The sequence below is a fragment of the Colossoma macropomum genome, unplaced genomic scaffold (genome assembly GCF_904425465.1).
Source record: "Colossoma macropomum unplaced genomic scaffold, Colossoma_macropomum, whole genome shotgun sequence".
NCBI classification, from domain to species: Eukaryota; Metazoa; Chordata; class Actinopteri; order Characiformes; family Serrasalmidae; genus Colossoma; species Colossoma macropomum.
The window spans coordinates 69,634-93,882 of NW_023495252.1; the positions used below are offsets into that span (position 1 = coordinate 69,634).

The 24,249-nt window shown below is 37.5% G+C and overlaps 2 protein-coding genes across 4 annotated transcripts in view; both read right to left on the reverse strand.

The window, feature by feature from the left end:
* LOC118801253 overlaps nucleotides 1-5,680 on the reverse strand; it is a 61,860-nt gene extending 56,180 nt beyond the window's left edge. For both annotated transcript variants that reach the window (XM_036561455.1, XM_036561453.1), the window contains exon 1: nucleotides 5,582-5,680. The gene's annotated coding sequence lies outside the window, so the exon portion shown is untranslated. The remainder of the gene's footprint in view (nucleotides 1-5,581) is intronic.
* Nucleotides 5,681-13,550: 7,870 nt separating this feature from the next.
* reln (reelin) overlaps nucleotides 13,551-24,249 on the reverse strand; it is a 292,302-nt gene continuing 281,603 nt past the window's right edge. The window contains exons 64-65 of one of the 2 annotated variants that reach the window (XM_036561447.1): nucleotides 19,799-19,804; nucleotides 13,551-14,735 (exon numbers count right to left, since the gene is read on the reverse strand). In XM_036561447.1, coding sequence (XP_036417340.1) covers nucleotides 14,639-14,735; nucleotides 19,799-19,804 — 103 coding nt within the window. In that variant the 3' untranslated portion in view covers nucleotides 13,551-14,638. The remainder of the gene's footprint in view (nucleotides 14,736-19,798; nucleotides 19,805-24,249) is intronic. The other variant, XM_036561448.1, reaches the window with a different exon arrangement.

The following is a 24,249-nucleotide window of genomic DNA, read 5'->3' on the forward strand; positions in this document are numbered from 1 at the left end:
AAATAAGGCTGTGTCGTCAGCTAATTGTGAGATTTTGATTTCCATATCACCAATATTGATGCCTCTGAAAGAGCTTTGTTCTATTAACAGGCAAAGAATTTGAGTAGAAAGGAGGAACAGTAAAGGACTAATTGGACGTCCCTGACATATACCTCTATTTACACAAAATCTAGGTGACATGCCATAAGCAAGTTTCATTGAGGTATTTATACCATTATGTAAAGTTTTAACCATGTTAATGAAAGAGTGGCCCAGATAAAAAAAAGCAAGGTATTAAAAATAAATGTGTGGCTAACTGTGTCGAATGACTTCTGAAAATCAAGAAATAAAATAAGAGGGTTATCTTCTAAGATTTCAAAATAATCAATGAGGTCCAGTATCAAATGGATATTGTTTGAAATATGGCGACCTTTTATAAATACAGATTTTGACTAATAATGGTGTCTAAGCCTGATTTAAGACGTGCTGCCAGAACAGATGCAATGATTTTGTAATCATTATTAAGCAGAGTAATAGGACGCCAATTATCAGTTAACAAAGAGTCCTTATTAGGTTTTTGAATTAGAGTAATAATCCCTTCCTCCAAACTAGGAGGCAACTCTTCCTTAATAAAAGATTCCTCAAACTGCAAGAAGAAAAATAGAAATTTTATCAATGAAGAGCTTAAAGAATTCGGATGTCAACCAATCCTTTCCTGCTGATTTGTTGTTTTTCAATCTAAAAATACTTTTAACTTCTTCCAAAGTTATTTTCTTAGAGCAAATTGTTTTAAATTCCTCATTAGCAATTATGGGGTCCCTAAGTGAATTAAATAATTGTAAACTATCAGGGTGATTAATTGCTTTATGTAGATTTTTATAAAAATTAACAACAAAGCCAGATACTTTATTTATGTCAGCACAAATTGTTTCCTTTTTCTTCAGTTTTCTTCTCAAACTATTTTGCATCTTTCGTTTCTAAAGGCCAAAGAAGTATCTATTCTTTTCTTCTTCCTCCATCCATCTCGTATGAACGTATGAAAGCACCTCTCGATTATATCATCCGGTTCAGATTGTAAACCTTCAAGTTCAGTATTAGTCATATTTGTCCCGTGGTCTTTGTGAATAACTAAAATTCGTTCTGTATTCTTACCTAAAGCAAGCTCCTTTCCTTTCCTAATTTCTAGACATTGAATGTCATTTCTTCCATATTCTTTACAGTTGCATGCTATCTTCCAGTATTTATCAACACAAATATTTATATTTCTAACCATATCATGATTATTTAAAAAGAGGTTATTCAATTTCCAATATGTCCCATATTGTGATTTAGATGGTTTGTCTTCCAACCTTTGTGGATTCTTATCATTTTATGATCTGACAATATAGCAGGATATATTTCAACATTCTTAATCTTATTTTCTAAGCCTCTTGAAACAAGCCACATGTCAATTCTAGATTGGAGACTTAAATCCGTATTATTCCAGGTAAATTGCTTTAATTCAGGATGTTTTGCCTGCAAACGTCTGACAGATCTAATTTATGACACAATGAGAATACTGGATTAGTATGACCAAGTGGCTTGGCTGGCCATCAATATATATAGCCGCAGACACCACCTTCTCTTGTAACATTCTGCTTCTGAAAGCCTTTCGGCCATTGTGGAGACAATTTTTTCCAGCTTTTTGCATGTTTCTTTCAAAGTAGCGTTGTCTCTTTTGAGCTCTTGAATTTCGGTGAAAGCAAGATTTAGTGAGGTTTTAATTTCTCCAATTTCGTTTGAGCTTTTCTGAATCATTCATTCAAGGTTGTCCAACCTTTCATTGATTTTTGTTGTTAATGCTGTGATGATATTCGTTTGGAGCTCACCAACCGATGGTTCCCCTTTATTCTTTTTGGGCGCAGGACTTTTCGTGGCAGTATCTGTAGGTGATGGCGGTATCTCCTCCAGAGTATTCTGCTGCTCTGGGTCGGTCTCTGAGTTGTCAGCTTGCATGTTGTCGTCAGTATTCATAATTTTGGTTGAATGTGGTCTGAGAGAGAGTAGTATTCTTCTTACTTTTGCTCTCTGTTTTACTCATTTTCCGCTACTTAGCAAGCTACACAAGCTAGAGTGATTAGCCGAAACATAAACTGCTGTAAAGAAACCCTAATGTTCCTAATTGAGTTGCAGGGAAAATAAAGTTATAGTTAAGGTGATAGAGAAATTAAGACAAGTGTGTCGGACAAAACTTAAAACAGGTCTCTACCGGCCGCCATCTTGTACGACCCCGAGGAGGCTTTAATCGCAGCACCGTATGAGGGAGTTCCTGTGATGCAGACACGCCCCCAGGAACGCCCCTCAGATGACGTCAGGACAGGAGGGCTTTGGAGTGCTAAAGACCACAGTAAAGTTGCTGAGTAAACAGAACTACGATGGCGTTTTAGGGCCACTGTGAATAAAAATAGTACACTTTGAGAATATACTCGTGATATTTTGAGGATAAAGTGCTAACTGTAAGGGGTCTTCCATAACGCGTTTGGGCCTCGTTGCTGCACTGGTGACGGCGAAGACGCCGAGCGCGAAGGAGTTCCAGTCACTCCTGTCTCCTTGTGGATCGATTATTTTTATCTTCATTCTCGCTGTCTGTGAAATACCCTCTTTGAATGACACGGAGATATATTAGCCTTGTAGACGACCCTGCCTGCGGTTCTTCTTCAACAAAAAAAAGTTTCCTCCGAGTCCGTCTGGTTCTTCATTCTAAATAAACACCGTTTCCTGCACAGCCGTTTCAGCCGGTGCTGGTGCTGATGTGCCAGGAGAGACAGGGAGACTGAGTACTGCTTTATGGGTGAAATCGATATGAAAGTATAACTCCACCAACTCCTCACTGCCCCTCATTTTAACATGAGGGGGTGCTGCCTTCTCTTTGCAAACCCTTTGGCCACAATATTGCGACCTTTCCTGGTAATATCCCACTATAATGTCGTAATTCTATGATATTATAATCGATACATTGACTTTCTTCTCAAAATATTACGATTTTATTCTAAAACATACGACTTTACTCGAAATTTTGTGATTTTTTCCTCGAGATATTACGACTTTATTCTCGAAGTCTACTATTTTTATTTTTATTACTGGCCCTAAAACGCCGTCATACAGAACAGCACGAAAAAAATGGGAAGGATTGATAAGGTCGAGATCAACCAGCGCCTTAATTACAGATTATGATGTCGGTAAGTTTACTGTTACATTTTAGTACGACCTTAAGACTTGTGGATAACGGTTGCTTGAGAGTCAACAGTACTCAACATTGCCAGAGTTATGTGCAAGCTGGAAGCACCATGGTAACCCCTGCTGAAATAAAGATTAGGATTAAATTCAAATGGTTTTTGCCCCCTAATGGTTACCATTAGAGACCACTAGTTTCCAAGTGAAGAATTAGAAATGTATCTAGAATCAGTCACTAGATCACCTGTTAAACCATAGGATCCTTTACATTTCAACCCATCGAGAAAAGCCAAAACGCATTACAAACCCCCAAGAACCAACAGAAACTCTTAATGGTTTCTGTTTTTTTTTCTTATTAGGGACATTAACCTTATAATCCATTATTACACATTAATTTACAAAACGGTTGGTATGGAGCAGATTGCGTAGTACTGCTGAAAACACTGCTGATTGCTACCGTTATGATTCAGACCGGCATTCAGACCGCAAGTTCAAGTCGGATCACAAAACCGCGAGACAGTACTCTATACAAATGACTAGAAGCTATACATTACATTCCTGATGTGAGCGTTCTTGTTTTACCGAAATGCCTTTCATTGCAGTTCGAGACTACTGTGGGCTGCGCAAGCTGAGAGATGGCTTGATGACGACAGAGCTTAATCCTCATTGGCTAGAACTTCCGGTGACACCTATGACGTTTGTTTCTTTTCATTCTAGAATGTAAATCTCCGCTATAGCTCTTAAAGACCATATATTTACGCTAATAATATCATGCTCTCTAGTAGCATGACAGTTTATTTTCGTTTATTTTAGTGCATTATTCAACGTATTTCATGTCATAATTATCATGTCGTAAAAAAGACTGGAGTGCCTGATTTTTCTTTAATCTAACATATCTTTTTATCTTGGTATTTTTCTAGAACTTCTAATGGTCTTTCTTTGTATTTTATTTTTTACGAAGCACTCTGAAATGCTTTTGTGATTTATAACTTCACCTTTTTAAAAGCACTACATTACTATCGCACTTTGATTTATTTTTCTTTATTCTCTTAACTTTGTAAATGTTTTAAAATATGATAAACAAATAAAGCTGTGTGAATTAGCATGGTGTTATGTTTCTTTACAAGAACCAACACCAGAAGGTAAGCTGTTCTGGAATATAATAAAAAAAAAGTGTTGATCAGAAGATGATTGTGTTAAGAAATGTTCAATTAAACATAGCCACTATACATCTTAAGTGCCTGAATAATTGCTTTGTCTGTGCCTGAAGATGCACAGTAAGATATAAGTAAGATAAAAGTAAGTATACTTTTACACACTACATCCATAAAATAACATCCAGTATTGCATGTTATGTGATTAGTTATAATAGGTTTGTTTTATCTCCCAACAATTTAATCACACTAATGTCATCACTGATGGTGATAATTTTTTAATATACACAATAAATATACACAAACTGCAGCTTTGTACACACCACTTAGGATCAGGATAATTAACCTAAATGGCACACACAATGGCATTCACTGCTAATTGAATGTGTACACTTTGTGTAGGCTAAAGACCACTCATTAAATATACAAGGCAATCACTGCTCACTGGAAAGATGTGTTTTGAGTGGCAATTTGGCATATTGTAACAAAGATAAGAATGACAATCTACACATTTGGAACAGGTGTGCACTATTTCTCTATTAGATTTTTTAAGGCCACTGTTTTATGTTATATGTGCCATAATCACACATCACAACTTGAACATGATCCTTAACAGCCAAGGAAATATTATCTTATATGTACCAAAAACTGTTGCAGAAAGGCTGAAGAATGGTGAGTGAACAATAAAAGCATGATGTACTTCCAGATAAAGAGTATTTGGCCAACATAATGAATCAAATAAGAACTGCAGGGAATACAAAAAGCTCAGGGCCTGCAGGTACACTCTGTATTTGTTACACTTTGCTGTACCCCTATATGACTACTGGTCCATAGACGGGCTAGGACACTGTTTGTCAGTGGCAGTTTTGTCTGCTGTTGATTCATATAAACAGGGCCCAGGATGTTTATCAGATCCTAAGTAGTAAGCTAGAGAAAAAAGGTTATGATAATAACATTAAAACCATTTGGATGGTAATGTGGCTTCCACATACTCTACACACCTCTATTTGTGCTTTGGAGAGTCTGAAATGACCTCTACATTCTGAGAAACTAGAGAGGAACGGCATCCTCTATAAAATGCATTTTTGGAACAAGCCTAAAGAAGGAGAAATGTTGATAAGTCCTTACATAGACTAAATACTTGTGTAGACAGTTTGGACTTAAAGCCACTTTGAAACAATATAATCGAGTCGAATTTCAATCTTGGCAACTATGATAAAGATAAAGTGACATACCTTTCTGTGGTGAGCTGAAGTGATACGAGCGCCTGTATTTCTGAGGTTAGTAACTGTCCGAAAGGCAACAGCGGAACTTGTTTTACCCAGCGTTTACGCACTTCCGTTTATTGTGAAAAGGGTCTATTCTCGTGAACTGCGCCTCGCCTTGGTCGTCAACCAGAGCAGCCGGTTGCAGTTGGCGGAGGAGGGTAGGAAAGAGCCGTCAAGTCGGACAGTCGCCACGTGAAACCCACGTGAGCTGGCGGATCTCGCGGTGTTGGCGATCTTCGTAGCTGATGAAGTGGATGCAGTAGAAATCCCTCTGTTATTGCATGAAATCGAGTATGATGAACAACAAGGTGAAACAGCGTTTATTTAATCGACTGTAGGCTAAACTAAATATTCTTGATCATTGTTGTAGGTTAAACCCAGTTGTGACTAAGTTTCTTAACGTCTGTAAACACAAGTGGTTTTATTCATCATTCATTTAATGTGTAGATTGGTGAAAAAAAGTTTTAAAAACCTGTTATCCATGTTTATGAATAGCGTTAATAATTGTCAATAAGAATTTAAATTAATAGACCTAAACTAAGTAGTCTGTTTTTAAGACTGTCTATTGAATCATTCTACATTAAAACGTTTGAATAATATAATTCAAAATATATTAATTTTGTTCAAGGTAGAACAAGTGAATATTGATAAACAGTCTATGTACAAAATTCTAGAAATAATTAAATGGAAATGATCAAGTGCACTCAGTCAGATCTTAATCATTAAGGTTGCGTATATTGTAAATAGACTCCACTTATATTGTGCCAAAGTGACTTTAAGTCCGAACTGTATAAATAAGCATTTTGTCTATGAAGGACTTTTTAGGCTTGTATCCAAAAATACAACATTTAGAGGATGTCGTTCCTATCTAATAGACTCTCAGAATGTAGAGGTCATTTCAGACTCTCGTAAGGACAAGTAGAGTGTGTAGAGTATGGAATCCACATAACCATCCAAATGGTTTAATGTTATTATGGTAACCTTTTATTATCTTGCTTACTATATAGGATCTGATTAACACCCTCTGCCCTGTTTATATGAATCCACAGCAGAAAAAATTGGCACTGACAAAGAGCCTGTCTTTGGACACTGTCGAAGCAGGAGTCATATAGGGGTATAGCAGAGTGTAATAAATGCAGAGTGTACCTGCAGGCCCGGAAGTTTTTGTATTCCTTGCACTTCTTATTTGATTCATTTTGTTAGCCAAATACTCTTTATCTGGAAAAGTACATCAAAATGAATAAAGTATTCCCAAAACCATTGCATTCGCATCATGTTTTTATTGTCTCACCATTCTTCAGCCTTTCTGCAACACTTTTTGGTACACATATGGTGATATTTCCTTGGCTGTCCTTCAAAATGATAAGGATGTTGTCCATGTTGTGATGTTATGGCACATATAACATGAGACAATGGCCTCATATACCAAAAGGTCTAATGGAGAAATAGTGCACACCTGTTCCAAATGTATAGATTGTTATTCTTAATTTGTTGCAATATGCCAAATTGCCACTCAAAACACAAAACATCTTTTCATTGAACAGTGATTGGCTTTTAGATTTAGTGAGTGGTCTTTAGCCTACACAAATTGAACATTTAATTAGCAGGGAATGCCATTGTGTGTGCCATTTAGATGAATTATCCTACTCCTAAGTGGTGTGTATGAAACTGCAGTTTGTACTTGTGTATATTCATGTATTGTCAACATCAGTGATGACATTAAATTGTTGGGAGATAAAACAAACATATTATAACTAATAACATAACATGCAATACTGGAAGATGAATATTGACTGTGGTTAATTGAAGATGATTTCTTAACACAATCATTTTCTGAACAACACATTGTTTTGTTCTTATATTTCAAACCAGCTTACTTTCTGGCATTGGTTCTTGTAAAGAAACATAACACCATGCTCATTCACACAGCTTTATTTGTTTAGCATATTTTAAAACATTTACAAAGTTTACAGAGTAGAAAGAAAAATAAATCAAAGTGCAATAGTAATGTAGTTACACAAGCACTATAAATCACAAAAGCATTTTAGACTGCTTCATAAAAATAAAATAAGAAGACAATAACCATTAAAAGTTCTAGAAAAATATCAAGATAAAAAGATAGAGAGCATGATAGTATTAACGTAAATATATGGTCTTGAACAGCTACAGTGGGGATTTACATTTTAGAAAAAAGTTTCATTTTAGAATAAAACGAAACACACGTCACATGTGTCAGCGTAGCTTCTAGCCAATGAGAATTAAGCTCTGTCGTCATCAAGCCATCTCTCAGCTCGCACAGCTCGTGGGAAGCAACTGCAGCGACTGGCTCTGAAGTCTGCAGCCGCCTCGCACTGGCGAAATTATAACGCCGTATGTCATCGTGACGCGCCGAAGGCGCGACGCAAGTCGAGCAAAAAAACTAACCGGCATGCACCGTACCGAGCCAGGCGGCGATCGGTCTGCGCAGCGCGGGGTTATGTCGAACACGCCTTCTGATTTGACTACATAAAACCACGCCCATCTGGTTATACTTCGCCACGTGCAAATCGCATTCATCCAGCCTAAATGACAATTCAATCCAATTAATGCGCTTATGAAGGCAAATGAACATGTTAAATGGAAATTCAGTAGCCAGTCAAAGGATTTTGCGTTGTTCCTCAATTTATCCCTGTTTGACACAATCCTATGCTGATTCATTGGAGTAACCAATTTGTGGTTATTCAGATGTCTTATGCAAAAGTGGGCAAAACAGGTGAGGATTTTAATTAGACATTGTCAAGACCTTTTGTTTGGTTTTATTCCTTTTTATTTTTGTTCTAGCACACCAGCTGTTTCACAATTGGCTGTACATATTTTTAATCACAGAAAAATATACTGGGCTATTGAAAATATGTTTAGGCCCAATATTCGGCCATAATCATGCCTCTGCTCTCTGTGAATGGTGAGGGGCCTAAGTATGTGTTCTAGAAAATTGTCTGATTTTAAAGTTGATTTTGTGTCAAGCCTTTGGTTGTGGTAAGGGGAGCTGCTTGGTATCTTCAGTTTGGAAGTTGGTGTACCCAACAAAAAACTTGAATGGGGCTATTGCACTGTCTTTAGCTTAGCTGTGTTTAGAGTTTCACTCGAGTTTAAACCTGAATGAGTCATGTGGGTTCTTAAACTCCTTTGCTGTGTCCTTGAAAGCTACAGTTTAAACTAAACCCCAACTGCTGTGCCATTTATAAATCACACATCTGCTACTAGTTGGTTCTGTATCTCAGGTTTAACTGAGGTTTAAAGCTGGATTGTCGTAATTGAAGTGCATTTTCAGCTAGGCCTATATACTTTTCACCGTAATGTTCTGAAAACTTCATGGCACGTTTTAATTAAATGCTGTATTGTGCACACTGAGGTACCACTCAACTTGAGGAAGCATTAATCGTTGCAGTCTTGATTGTGCCTTTTCAGAATGTGTTGTTCAGAGAAGCTAAAGATGATCTGTTAAGGCTTTAACTATTGGTGCCAAAGGGTAATTTCATCTCAGCAAACATTTTTTCTTCATTTCACTACCTACATACAAGAAAGAAAGAAGAAAAGAAAGAAAAACATAGCACTAGCCAGGCTAGTTCACCAGTTCAAAATGATACATTGCCTTGTCTTCAGTACTGGGTCAGTGTGAGTGTGGGACATATGGCTTGCCCCAGTTGATTGCCATATTGTGGACATGGCTGTAACTAGCTATGAGGTCACTGAGGTTCAGACCTTGGTAGTTTCAGAAGGATTTTTTTTCACTTTTCTCTGTTCATGAGATTAAATGTAGAAACAGAGCCTATATGATAACTTGGTAGTCTTCTCAGAGCCGCAGCCATGGTGTCACAGACCTACGGAAAAGGGGACCAAATGCTGTGTTTTTCTTGATAGTTAAATTGGATTTGTTTTCTTTGAGCGCTGTCACTGTATTATTGGCAATCAAATTTGTCAAGGTCCGCCTTATTTTCCTCAAAGTTCCAATAACTGCTTAGCAACCACTGCTACTTCAGTACATTAAGAGTAGCCATGTTTGTAACTAGCATTAGGATACTGAGGTATTTAAGTTTCTAAAGGGTTTTATTAACTTCAGTGTGGAAAAGCGATGTATTTACCCAATGAGCTGTGACTGATTCTCAGCTGACCTCAGAACAGCTGTGGCTCGGCCATAGACTACTTCTCACTCTGTTCATCTCTGTCTGAGATGCTACATAGCCCAGAGATCCAGAGTAACTTTGACTTCTTAAGATGTTCAGGTATGCAGCACACATGCTATAGGCTAACATATAACATCACTGTGGTAAAAATGTAGATGGCTAATGAGTTTATGAGCACAATTAACACATTGAGATTGTAAAATACAAACCATGTATTTAATTTTATTCGTTTGGATTGCTCGTAATGTTGCTGGCTAAATCAGCATGCTTTAGTCTAGCTCCAGTAGCTGCTCAGTTTTGCTACAGGCTCTGTAGTCTGAAATATTAGCAATTAGATGAGAAATTAAAGTTGTACTGTGTTATGTACACATAACATACTACAGCCAGCATGAGAAAGTTCATTGTTAGCCAGCATAGTATCATGTAGCTAAAATTATCAGGGCTGATTTATGAGGAGCCTGGCCACTTCCTATTTCCCTGTTAAATCAAAAACATGACTGGGAGTAAATGGAGCTCAACTGCAAAGAATTAAAAGTTAAAATAGTTTCTAATCACTTGCCCAGAACTTGCCTTTAGTTTTAGAAAGTAGAACGATGTATTTCACTAAAAAAGGCTAAGAAAACATATATTTCCTTTTTTCTACAGCAAACGGGTTTTGGTTAGCAGGACCATAGATACACATACCTAGACACCACTTTGGGTCCAGGCAGGCATGTCAATGGTGCCGCCATTTTGGGGCGGTCAACATCGCTGCTGGACTGCATTCAGTACCATTACAGAGTGGCAGTTTAAGAAAGATACTGTCCAAAATGATATTATTTCAAGAATATTGCAAGAAAGTGGAATAGGATTATATAACGGAGGGTGTGATTATATAATGGTGTGATGTTTGTGTGGATATGGCCGTGTGGTTGGCAATGCACAAAGAACCTGTTGATGTGTGTTTCCTCTGGTTTTATATTAAGCTTATTTTTTCATTTAAAATGTACCAAATGTTATCAGTGGTGACAGATCTGGACTGCAGGTAGGTCAGTTTAGGACTCTATTAATATGGAGCAATGCTTTTGTAATACATGCAGAATGGCAGCATATGTTGCCAAAACATGTATATATCGTTCAGTATTAAAGACGCCTTCACAGATGTGCACGTCACCCATGCCATGTGCACTAATGCACCACTATACCATCATGAAATACTGGCTTTTGAACTGTGCACTGATAACAAGCTGAGTGGTCTTTAGCCCAGAGGACAGCGCGTCCATGATTTCTAAAAAGAATTTCAAATTTTGATTTGTTGGACCACAGAACACTTTTCCACTTTCCCTCAGTCCATTTTTAATGAGCTTGGTCCCAGAGAAGGTGGCAGTGTTTTAGAATTTTATTTAGCATTTGTGGATGCAGCACCAAACTGTGTTCACAGACAGTGGTTTTCAGAAGTGTTTCTGAGCCCATGCAATGATTTGCAATATAGAATCATGTCTGTTTTTAATGCAGTGCCGCCTGAGGGCCCAAAGGTCACGGCCAGCAAATACCGGTTTTTGGCCTTGTCCCTTGCATACAGAGATTTCTCCAGATTCTCATGAAAAGCAAAAGTTCTTTACTATTTTATGTTGAGTAACTTTATTCTTGAAATGTTGTACTATTTGATCTTGCAGTCTTTCACAGGGTGGTGAACCCCTCCTCATCTTTACTTCATGTTACTGACCTGTTAACCACCAGGTGTTTTAAAACAACTTTACCCGCCTTTTGTTGCCCCAACTTTTTTGGAACGTGGTGTTGGCACCAAATTCAAAATGGGCATATATTTTTAAAAAAAACAATAAAATTTCTCAGTTTCAACATTTATGTTGTCTTTGAAGCATTTTCAATGAAATATAGGGTTTAAATTATTTGCATATCATTGCATTTTGTTTTTATTTACATTTTTCACAGCGTCCCAACTTTTTTGGAAATGGGGTTGTAGTTATAAACAGGTGGGCTTGGGGTGGAAACTGGGGTTGAGAACCTTTGGACTAAAACTAAAAGACACAGCATTGTACACAGAGAGGCCCAGTGATGTACACAGATTTAATACATTGCTGTATTAGGTTAGGCATGAAATAAAAAAAGGCTTTTATTGTCTGCTGTAAGTGTAAAAGAACTAAAGGAATAAAGTTTTAATGCTTTGATTGTTGTATTAATAATAAAATAAATAAAAATGACTTTTTTCAATAGATAAATTAAACTCCAACAATATATTTACTTATAAATTTGAAAGCTTTAATATAGCAAAATATGCCAATATTATAGTGGTTTATCTTAGTTGGGCTGATCATGACACAATTTGACATAACATCCAGCGGTGGATCAGGTAGACATGTACTTGTTTTACTGCAGTCAAGTTTAATTCAATTCACAGCTGTGTGTTAAACCTCTAAAGTTACCAGTATAGCCAACCCTGTGCTAAAATGAGACTAAACTACAATTAAGCTTATGACAGAGCAGTAGCCCCAAATATATTTAAATATGTTTGTTTACTGTGGCTTACTGTTGTGCCTCTTACTCTGGAGCAGTACTAACTTCACAGTGAAATGTATTGCTGTAAAACACTGGGCATCATTCACCAGTATCTTCCTACATTTTTTTTTTTCTTTTTTCCTAAATTTGTTCTTGAGAAAGATCCTAAGAAAAAGTCTACGTCAGACATGTTGTCCATTAAGTTGAATAGAATCTGAAACTTTAATCATGCAAAGTCTCATTTCATGTTTGGAAACTAAAATATGAAGAACATCATTGTTTCTTAAGGTACATCTCACATACGAGATTGGCTCATTAGGGCAATTTGTTAATTCCCACACTTATATTTTTGTCATATAGAACTATATACTGAGAGTTTTAACCTTTTTGGACCAAAGATAACTGCATGCAAGTTGACTAGTTGCAAATTTGCTCATTTTTCATTTACACATAATTGTCCTTGAATCAGTATCACCACTATTAATCTCTTCTTCCAGGTTCCTTTTACTGTAGTTTATAAGAGAAGAAAATGAACCAACAAGGAAATGTTTGCTTCTCCAGTACATCTCTCCTCAAACTCACACATGCCTTTTGTCTGTGCGTGTTTCTTCTGCCTGGTTGGCACTGTGCAAACCTGCTGTGCTACTACTGTCCATTGCAGCTGGTCAACAAGCCCTGCAAGCATGTCTTGACCGAATGTCTGCCAGGACAGAAGTGCTTTACTGCAGATGGGCATTATGGAGTATACAGTGGAGTCTTCTCCAAGGGCTGCATATTTGAGAACAAATGTCTGAGGAAGAACAGTCAGATCATACAGGAAAGCAACATCTCATTAGGTTACTCGTGCTGCAGTTATGACTACTGTAACTCCAGCCAACGCTGGACCTGCAACTACAGGCTGCTTGCATTCACAGCCATTGCTCTGACTGTTTTGTGTATTTGGTCAAATTAAGATCAATTAAATTCTTGACACATGGCATTCATATGCATGGGTATTTAAATGACAAGGGCACAGTTCTAGAAAGAAAAACTCTGGAAAGGTGTACATACACAGAAGGCCATTCATGCATGCCACATTGTTCTCATAAAGTATTTCGGGACATTTTAAAAGAGGAAATTATAACATCTATCTAGTTTGAGTTGTAAAAATAATTCTAATGCTCGAATAAAATTGATTCAAATCTAACCTGGAAGCCATTGTTACACTGTGATGTCTCAAGCTGATCATATAAATTGAGTTAATGTGCAAAACGTGCAACACAACAAGAGAAACTCTATTTTTGGAGGTTTGGGCAGTTCTTTATTTTCCTTTTATAAGGCTGCTTTGTCTCCTTATGATCGATAAACGTGTGTGTGTGTGTGTGTGTGTGTGTGTGTATGTATGCACACAAAAGAGGCTGATATATTGTAGCTACACTGAGAGGGTGAAAAGGATATACATTACACAGACCTACAAAAACAAACACTGATGGGGAAGTCCTCATCTCCCTTCAACTGTTTAAGATAGGTGGAGAGGGGGACATCACAAGGGGGATGAGGTGGGTAGGAGAGTTTTCATTGCAGTCTTAGATTCTGACCTGACTGACTAATAAATTAACACTAGAAAACAGCATACAGATTTCACACACAGTGCATTTCAATAGGTTATGTGGAGAACAATTTACTATAAATATCTGTATTTTGGGATGAAGATATTAAAACTGATAAAATGTGAGGAAAAAAATAGGACTGTTTCCCCTTTCTTTCCATCTCTGAAATTGGCCTGTACTCAGGCTTTCATCCATCCCCAATGGTAAAGCCTCAAAAGATAGGAATTAGTATAAAACTAACAAACAAATAAACAGTACACCACAATCAACTCATCACAAAAAGAATCCACGGACATAGAACAGCAAGAACACAAAACTCCTAGCATTATCACTGTTAACCCAATCATTCATCGTCACTGATACCAGTTTCCTACTGGGAACAGGTACAGGTTGAATCTTCCACACTCTCAGCCCACTGAACTCCACAACTGCTTTAGTTTCATTATCAATACAAATGATCATCATCATCAGTTTTCTGGTAGAACTTCACAGTGTGGTTAAAGGAAGGGTGAAAGAGGAGAAGAGTTGTCATAAGCGGACGAGGAGAAAGCATAATGTAAATAATTACAATAACAAACCTGAAAGTTCATGGAAAGTAAACATAATGTCTGCATTTTGTTTCTTATTTTTTCCCATCACTCTTCCCTGGAAATGCCTTGATTAGCTGCAGGTTGAAATGTAAATCAGAGGGCAGTGGGATGGTCCAAGGCTAACAGGGTTCCACTGGTGGTATTGTGTCATCAATGTGTGATTTCCAGGTTCTCCTTTACAGTAGGTTAGGCGTGCTGCTGCAATGCCCTTTTTTTCCTGTTGTAATAGTGACGTATCCCAGTCTGTCTGGCAAAGTTCATCATGTAGTTTTGTTTACGGGTGCTGCAAAGAGAGACAGTAAGACAGGAGAAGTAGGGGGAGTTACAAAGAGAATAATGAGCAACAATAACAAAAATAAATTACATATGTACCCTGTCTTTATTATCACTCTCGTTTTAACACTGAATATACGTTTTCAATTAAAAAAATAAACACTAGTTTCAAAAACAATGCAGGCAGCTTGCAGATTACAAATAACCTCAAACACCATGAAAGACCTGTTGAATTTTACTTAAATAAGAATTCAAAAATCATTTCATATGGCTTTGGAAATAGTTATCAGAACCACCGTGTTACATGTTAGTGTTCCAGGGTTGGAAAATATATTCCAGCATAGATTACTGACTACTTCACAAGTGCAGTCTGCTTTACAAGTAATCTGTTCATCTGACCACCAACAGCATTCATTCAAAATTTAAACTGCACTGTTAACCACTACACACTTGCTGCCCTACAAAGCCAATCTAGATCTTGTGTACAGTGTAACTACTGCAGAGAGACTGGAATCCTTTACCTTGCTTCAACAGACAGAGCTAGTTAAAAATTATTTCCTCCACAAAGCCTTTTACTTGCAGACTAGATCTAATTCCTGTGCGTTTACTTAAAAAAATAATCAAGCTGCTTTTATCAATTATAAAATATAATCTTCTTTTAGCATACCAAAAACTGGTATATACTGTAAAAATAAAGACCTATCCCAAATCTTCCAGTTATATCAAAGACTTCTTACTTGCACAGGAATGACATAACATGAAAAACTTCAGTCTGGATTTAGGTACAGAAACAACACTAGTGAAAATAGTAATTGATCTATTATCATCCTCTGACCAAGGAAATATATCTTCGCCAGTTCTGATTAGTGCACTATTTAGTACGATAGACAATGCTGTTCTACTAGAAAGGCTAGAAAACCTTGTAGAAGTAACAGGAATAGCTCTTTCCTAGTTCAGATCTTACCTGACTAACTGCTATTAGTTTGTGAAAGTAAACATTGAAAGTATAGTGTTCCACAAGTCAAGTAGAGTTTTAGGACCTCTAATCATTCATTTTATGTACGCCATCACTGGGTACTGTTGTCAGTAATCATGGCATTAATTTCCACTGCTATGCCCAGTGACGAACAATTGTACATACCAGCCAAACCAGATAATACATTTTTACTTAATCAGATCAAGGACTGTGAAAAAGACATAAAAGAAAGGAAGTCAAGAGGTTCTTCCTCTTCTTAGGCCAAAAGCTGCAAGAAACAAGCTGTCTGATTTGAAGCTAAATCTTAATAGCTTCCCAGTTGCATCAGATACATGTTTGAAAAACCTTGACACACAAATGATTCCAATCTGTCCTTTGATGATATAAGCAATATTACTAAAATAGCTTTCCCTCATCTTTAAAACATTGCCAAGTTATGAAATGCACTATTCCCACAGGGTGTGGAAAAATGCCTTTACTACCTAAAGGTTGGATTACTGCAATGCCATGCTGTCTGGATGTTCCAGCACAAGCTTAAACAAGATTCAGTTAGTCCAGAATGCTACAGTCTTTACAACTAGAAAGTCTGACCTTATTGGTCCAGTTTTATCAACACTACATTGACTGTCAGTTAAATTCTGCACTGAATACATCATTCTCCTACTCATATTTTAAGCTTTAAATGGCCTCATCTGACAGTATTTGAGTTAACTTATCTCTTATTATGAGCCATCATGACTATTTACATCACAAGGTGCTGGACCAATATTACCACCTAGAATTAACCAAGCTACAGCAGGGGGTAAATATTTTTAATTTAATTAAAAATTTAATTTAATTCAAACAGAACTGTCTGTGTTTCTTTGCTGAACTGAACACCTGATCATCCTGTCCAGTCTGATGCTGTTGCAAGATCTGCCCTGTTAGGGAATTCTTTGCTGAGCTGAACAACTTCCCATTGTATCCATTCTGATGCTGTCCGCTGACCTGCCTTCCAGACCAGTTAGACCACCATGGAGCTTTCTGCAGGTGTAATCACTTTCCCACCTTCTTCATCTATTCATCATCATGATAAGCTTCTAATAGTAGTCATCAGTTCTGTTCATCATTTGTTATTCTGATAGGCCTCTAACAGTTGTTAGTGACCATTTGCTCTTTTTGCTCTTAGAGGGTTTTTATTTTGCCATTGTTGCCCTTAGCATGCATATTTGGGCTTAGATTTTCTGTAAAGCTGCTTTGCTACAATGCCTGTTGTAAAAAGCATTATATAAATAAATCTTGACTTGACAAATAATGCTAATTTCTGCTATCACTCCTATGTTACTTAGCGATGGCACAAATTAGTATTTAAGGCTTAGACACGGACAATGGGAAGCTGGTCAGGATATTAAAAAAAACAGCAGAACACTGTGCAGAGAATACTGATTATCCACTGTCATTCTTCACCTGGTTTCTTTTGGTTGACAGATTTATTTCAACGATAAAAATACAATGGTTAAGGCTGTACGTCTAGCACTGTTTCTGTTTTGTCTTTGCTTCTATCTTGTAAACTGTTAAAAATGCAGAATTACTTTCCTTTTGCATCATAAACATCTGCTCTTGATATACATTGTCATGTTGACACTAGCAGTAGACCTGTGTTCATATTGAATAAGTCTGTTCCACAGCATCAAGGACTCACAAAAACTCCTACATACAAATGAATAGATTAAACAGCTTTACAGTGTTAAAATTACAACAACTGCAAAGGACTGAAAGTGAAATTAACAAAATGTCATAGGCTTCTCTTTTCCATGGTAAACATATGTGATTGTGTAGTGTTACTTATTTTCATAAAATAATGCCTGCTTGATCGATAATGTTGCAAGATCTGACCTTCTACTGTACTAGGTAAGCTATTTTGTATATTAGGGAGGCAATTATTTACTATATCAATAGTATAAAGCAAAAGTTTTTAAATGGTATACAGAGTTGCAGCATTTGTTTTGTTGTGTGTACATAAAAAATATGTGTACAAAGTTATTAGTACTGTCATTATTTTTTATTTTTACTGTTTTTGCTGATTCTTTGATGTTGTAGATAATAATTTTGTTCATTTAGCTGTAATACACGCTGTAAAATATTATGCTCAGATTTACACACACTTCTATCAGACATGAGTTTGATTGAACAGATATGCCAAAGATGAAACTGATGCATAACAAAACTGTCAGTCAAGTTTGCATGTGCTCATTTTACAATCAGATTTGACCTAATGTAACTGTGATGAATAAGGGTCACTGAGTATTTACATAATACTTACATAATTTTTTTTCAAACTCTTCATCATCTAAGCCCCATCCACTCCTTACTAGTTTTCACTTGGTTAATGCGCTCAGCTTGTATCAAGCAATGAGGGTAGTTTAAAGTTAGTAAGCTGGCTTCCCCACCTGCTCTGTCTACTCAAAATCAAGTGACAGGACAAAAGGGACTCAGTTCATATTCAAAAGTGGGGCATTATTTTGAGTGATTTTATTCTCTTTTTTTAGCCTACAAGCAAAACAGGTTTTAGCATTTGTTTTGTGTTTTTCATACCTCGGAAAAAAGTCAGATACTATTAAAGATGTGTTCGAGGCTAGCCAAGAGCCTGGACCTAGTCACATTTCTGGACTGAAGTTTCAAAAAGCATGCACATGAAGTGCCTGAAACACACTTAAGTATACATACACACTGTAATTTTTTTTGTGCAGAGTACCCACTCCACTAAAAAAGCATCCCAAAACACTGGTTGACCAATTGTGGCTTAACAACTGTAACTCGGCATGCATGAGCACTTCTGTTAAGCACTCATGCCACAGCTTTGCATGTGGGCAACTTATAAATCAGATACCTCATAACCCATGAGTTTGAAGGAGAGTGTGAAAGGTGAGACCTTTTTATCTAAACAATGTTCTTTCAGGGTGCTTGGGGTTAAAGTCCAAGAAAAAGATATCAATGACGAAAATAAAAACGGAAAAAGTAGTATAAAAAATAGTAAAAAGGTACAGGTTGTGAAAGAAAAAAACAGTGACTGTGTCCAAAAACAACATAAACTGCTCAGACTGCTGTGCTTGCTTAGCCTGTCATTGCCTCTTCCATCCAGCAGGTGGTGCCAGTGTGCCAGGAATGCAGCCAGGGCAGGCAGAGACCTCTGCAAAGCGGGGAGAAGGGAGTGGAGGAAGGAAGTGGAGGAAGGGAGTGGAGGAAGGGAGTGGAGGGCAGGGGACTAGCTGAATGGAGTGATTCCATTCACTATGAAACAAGTGAATAACTTTTTGGCCACTCCCAACCAACGCAATCATGGACACAGATGTGACAACCATCAAGAATCATGAGAAATGTACTGCTACTGAAGAGAACTTAAGTCATGCAAATGACTGGATGGAGGAGGAAACTGTTCTGTTCATTATGTGCTGGCAGGGTCTTTTTTAGGATGTACATAATGCCAACAATCATAACACAGAATAATGAAAAACTAATTCACTTTGCATTGTCACTGTGCAAGTGACATGATTTAGGGTTAGTAGTGACAGATTAACATAGAACTAATATTTGCCCTTTTAAAACTTTCAAATGTAATGAACGTGTTTAGATTTGCACACAAATTAAAGCACAGACTTTCACATCTATTCAGGTCTAACTGGGGACTGTGTCATAAAATCACCATCACATTAAGTTCATTGTATGGTCAGTCTTTACCTGACTGGTTGTTGCTGAAAGAAATGTTACACTGAAAAGTAAAGTGTAAAAAGCCACAATATCTTCTCATATGGACACTTTTGTTAGCCTCTTTCAAGCCTAAAGAAATACACTATGTTTTTAAATTAAACAAAACAACATAACTTGCAAAATCCCCCCCAAAACGTAAAATAACCTTTAATCTCCCTTTATCTAATCTCACATGACGTACTTAAAACTATAAAACTGTACAGCCTTCAGTTACATGTTAACCCTTACAGTGGCTAACCTACAGCTCAATGGGTGTCAAGGGCAAGACAGATAATAGTGATGAATTTTGTGGGATAAATGAGGGGGAAAGAAAGGACTCAGTTGCATTTCAAGATAGATGGAACACTTACCTGACTCTATAGCCATGTCAGGGGAGCAGAATATAGAAGAGAGCAGAGATTAGAGTGCGAGAGGAGTACGAGACATGGGAGCTGCTGCTGGCATGCAGAAAGATTTGGGGGGGCATATGCCCTGCCCTGGAAAGCCAGGACCACAAAGGAGAAGATATGGAAGAGGGCCAGAACAAAACAAGAAAAGAGACAGAAAGAGAGAGGAGGAGCAGTGTGAAACAGGAAAAGAAGGAAAAAAAGATCAAATCGAGGCAGTAAGAGACAGAGTGACAAGAAAAAGGAGGCAGACAAATCGGGGCCTTTTTTAAGAATGCAAGAAGGAAACCATGAATAGACAGTGTTGTGTTGAGAAATGAACACATAATGGAAAGAAAAAGTCAAAGAGGGAATGATTAAAAACAGATGACAGCATGAATTGAGTAACAGGTATGGCAGAGCAGCGAAGGGGTAGATAAGCAAAAATGCAAAGAACAGTAATGACCGTTCACTAATGGCAAGCAATGGCAGATAAAGATAACAGGAATAAGGGACGGAAAAAGAGAACAATTGGTGATGAATCAGAGTGAAACAGAGCAGGGGAAGGGTCCACCTCATATAGTCCACATTACCCTTTTAGAAGTGCATGGCAGCAGTATGTAGACATGTGTGTGTATTTATGTGTGGAAGTGTGTGCACTGCAAGGCATGGGTGAGTGGTTCATAATTTGTTCTTCATACAGCTTTGGATTTGTATGTGTCCTGTCCCGCAATGTTAAAGATATAAACGAGCTTTAAATACCCCTCCATAGCTCAACTCCTTCATAGAAATGCAGTATGCAGAAATACAAAGCATTTTAAATGACTAATTTATATATTACCAGCCTACTAAAATGTTTTGCAACATTATCAAGACTCTGAGAATTGCTGAGCTGATCTTTAGTTAAGTTTCTCATTTACAATCAAAGTGAATCAGAAATCAAAATGCATTTTCCTTCTGTACTATGATGTATTTCCAAGTGAAACAAGACATCAGGGAGGGTAATAGAGAATTGTTTTGTTTGATGATAAGTGGGTGTGATTAGAGTGGGAGGTGAAACATGATATTATTGGTTTATGTTTTTTTGTTTTCCCTGCCTACTGGTACACGGTAATTAACAATCAAAAGTTTGATACTTTGATGGAAGACTACGTGAAAATAAGAATTTTGTATTTTAAATTATATGAAATGGTGAACTGTGCTTAATATGAACAGGAACAGAAACTAACAAGGTAAGAAGGTCAATGTTGATTTCAGGTTGACTTGAAGGACTGATCATATGAAAAACATTCCTAGTAAAGAAGGTAAATACATAGAAACAAATAGTTTATATTCTGAATTTTGTTCTGTTTGCCACAAAATGCTGTGCCAAAATAATGAAGCTATTTCTGCACATAAGAGTGGAAATACATTCACATTGTATCTACACTCATTGTCAATTTTATCAAGTCCGGTTAACATATGGGTGCACTTTGTAGGTCTTCAATTACAGATCGTAGTGCATCTATTTCTCTGCATAATTTCTTAGCCCCTTTTTACCTCATTCACCAAAGATCAGCACCCCCAGGGGATTACTGAGCAGATATTCCTTTGGTGATGAACCATTCAGTGGCACTGACATGACAATGGTATGTTTGTGTGGGTGTGTGCTGCACAGAGTTGATCACACACATCAGTGTTGCTGGAATCTTTAAACAACAGTGTCAAGGCTGAGCTGAGAACAGTCAACCAACTAAAAATATCCAGCCAACAGTGTCCAGACACTGACCCCTGATGAAGGACTGTGTAGCAACAGATGAGCTGTCATCTTTACCTCTACTGGATGGACCTGCAGGGTAGGTGTGTGTAATGAAATGCACAGAGTGTTTAAAACTCTTGCAACAGCTGTGTGTGAACTATCTGTACCAGCGCCACACATACACATTAACATGCCACTACCATATCAGTATCACTGCAGAGCTTAGAATGATCTACCACTCCTACCAATCTACCAATTCCTGCTCAGTGGTGGACCTGTGGAGGTCCTGAATATTGATGAACAGGGTAAAAGAAGGCTAACAAAATTATGCAGAGAAACAGATGGACTACAATCTATAATTGTAGAACTGCAAAATGCACCTATATACTAAGTGGACCTGACAAAATTGATAGTGAGTGTAGGTGTAAAAGGTGTAAAAAAAACAAAAAAAAAAAAAGGCAGCTAGTCAAACTTGGGTTAGCATTAATAAGCTGATCCAATGACATGGCTGTAACAAAATGCACTGCTTTTTAAACATGTGAATAACATATTAGCGCAATAAATTGAAGCTGTTAACACATTTTCCTAGTTTGACCCCTCAAACCATCCGTGCAGACTGAAGCTCAACTGCTTGCATGCTGTATGTTGCTATATACTTAAAAAAGATGGTTCTTCAAGGGCTCTTTAGTAAAGAAAATGGTTCTGTATATCTACAAATGCAAGTTAAAACTCTATTGTGCAAATAAGAAACCACATATAAAAAGGATCCAGAAATGCTGCCACCTTCTCTGGTGCCCAAGCTCATTTAAGATGGACTAAGGTGAAGTGAAAAAGTGTCCTGTGGTGTGAAGAATCAAAATTTGAAATTCTTTTCGGAAATCATGGATGCCGCATCCTCTTGGCTAACAAGGAATGGGACCATTCGGCTTGTCATCGGCGCACAGTTCAAAAACTAGCATCTGTAATATTATGGGGGTGCATTACTGGACATAGCATGTGTGACTTGCACATCTGTGAACACACTATTAATGCTGAATGATATGTACAGGTTTTGGAGCAACATATGCTGCCACCTAAACAAAATCTTTTAAGCCTTGCTTGTTTCAGCAAGACAATGCCAAACCACATTCTGCACATATTACACCAACCAGCTCCAAGGTAAAAGAATCCAGGTGCTAACCTGGCTGGCCTGCCTGCCCCATTGAAAACATCTGCCACATTATGAAACGAAAAATATGACAAAGGAGATCCCAAACTGTTGAGCAGCTAAAATCCTATATCAAGCAACAATGGGAAAATGTTTCATTTTCAAAACAACAGCAACTGGTCTGCTCAGTTCCCAAACACTTACAGAGTAATTTTACAAGTGGAGGTGACTCAACACAGTGGTAAACATGCCCTGCTCCAACCTATTCCAATTGGAATGTGTTATTTGGCATCAAATTCAAAATGGGCATGTTTTTAAAAACAATAAAATTTCTGTTTCAACATTTGATATGTTGTCTTTCAACTATTTTCAATTAAATATAGGATTTAAATTATTTGCGCATCATTGCATTCTGTTTTTATTTACATTTTGCACAATGTCCCAACTTTTTTGGAAACCAAGTTACAGCTCCAAAAATCTACATGTATTTCTGTAGATCCGTCTTTTCAGAAGGCTCACAAAGGGTCTGAAAGGATGTGTAGCTGTTAATAAGCAATTACTGAGAAAAGCAAATACATAAAAATAGGAAAATTTGCAAATAAATTTCAATTCAAAAAATGTTATTAATTTTTCAGAGTATTGAACGGCTACCGGCATATGTTCTCAGAACAATGGACTAGCCCTTGCAGAGCCCAGACTTTAACATCACTGAATGTGGTTGGGATTACTTCAATTGTAAGAAGCAGAAAAATATCGCTGCTGATTTCTTTGAAAACTAAAAGCAAATATCCCAAAAAGAATGCAAGCTGTAATGAAGGCAAAGGGTGGGGACACTAAATACCGAATATTTCGATATATTATATTTTGTTGGGCACTGATCCTCCACCATGTTTGACTGGTTGTAAACAAGAGTCTTTCTTCGCTTCTGCAGTATACATACTGCCTTTAAATTTAAACTTATCAATCCATAAAACCTTACTTCACAGCTCAGATGTCCAGTTTTGGTGATATAGTACAAAATCAGACTTATTTTCTATCTTTTCTCAGTAATGGATTCTTGGCAGCTTTTTTTTTAAGTGACCTTTATTAGTCCCACAATGGGGGAATTTCACCTCCGCGTTTAACCCATCCATGCAGTGAAACACCACATACATACACACACACACGCACACACACACACACACACTAGTGAACACACACACACACAAGGGGGCAGTGAGCACACTTGCCCGGAGCAGTGGGCAGCCCTATCCACAGCACCCGCGGAGCAGTTGGGGGTTAGGTGCCTTGCTCAAGGGCACTTCATTCATGTACTGTTGGCTCAGGGGATCGAACCAGCGACCTTCTGGTCACAGGGCTGGTTCCCTAACCTCAGCCCACGACGGCCTTTCAGACCCTTAGCAACGAGTTGTCTTCTCATAGTTGGAGGATGAATACTAAACAACTGTTGATTTTTTCAAATCTCAGAGTAGGGCTTGATTTTCTTTTTATCTTTCAAAGATGAAAACTAAACAGGGGCATAACTAAGCCAGTTTTAGGGAAAGCTTTAGA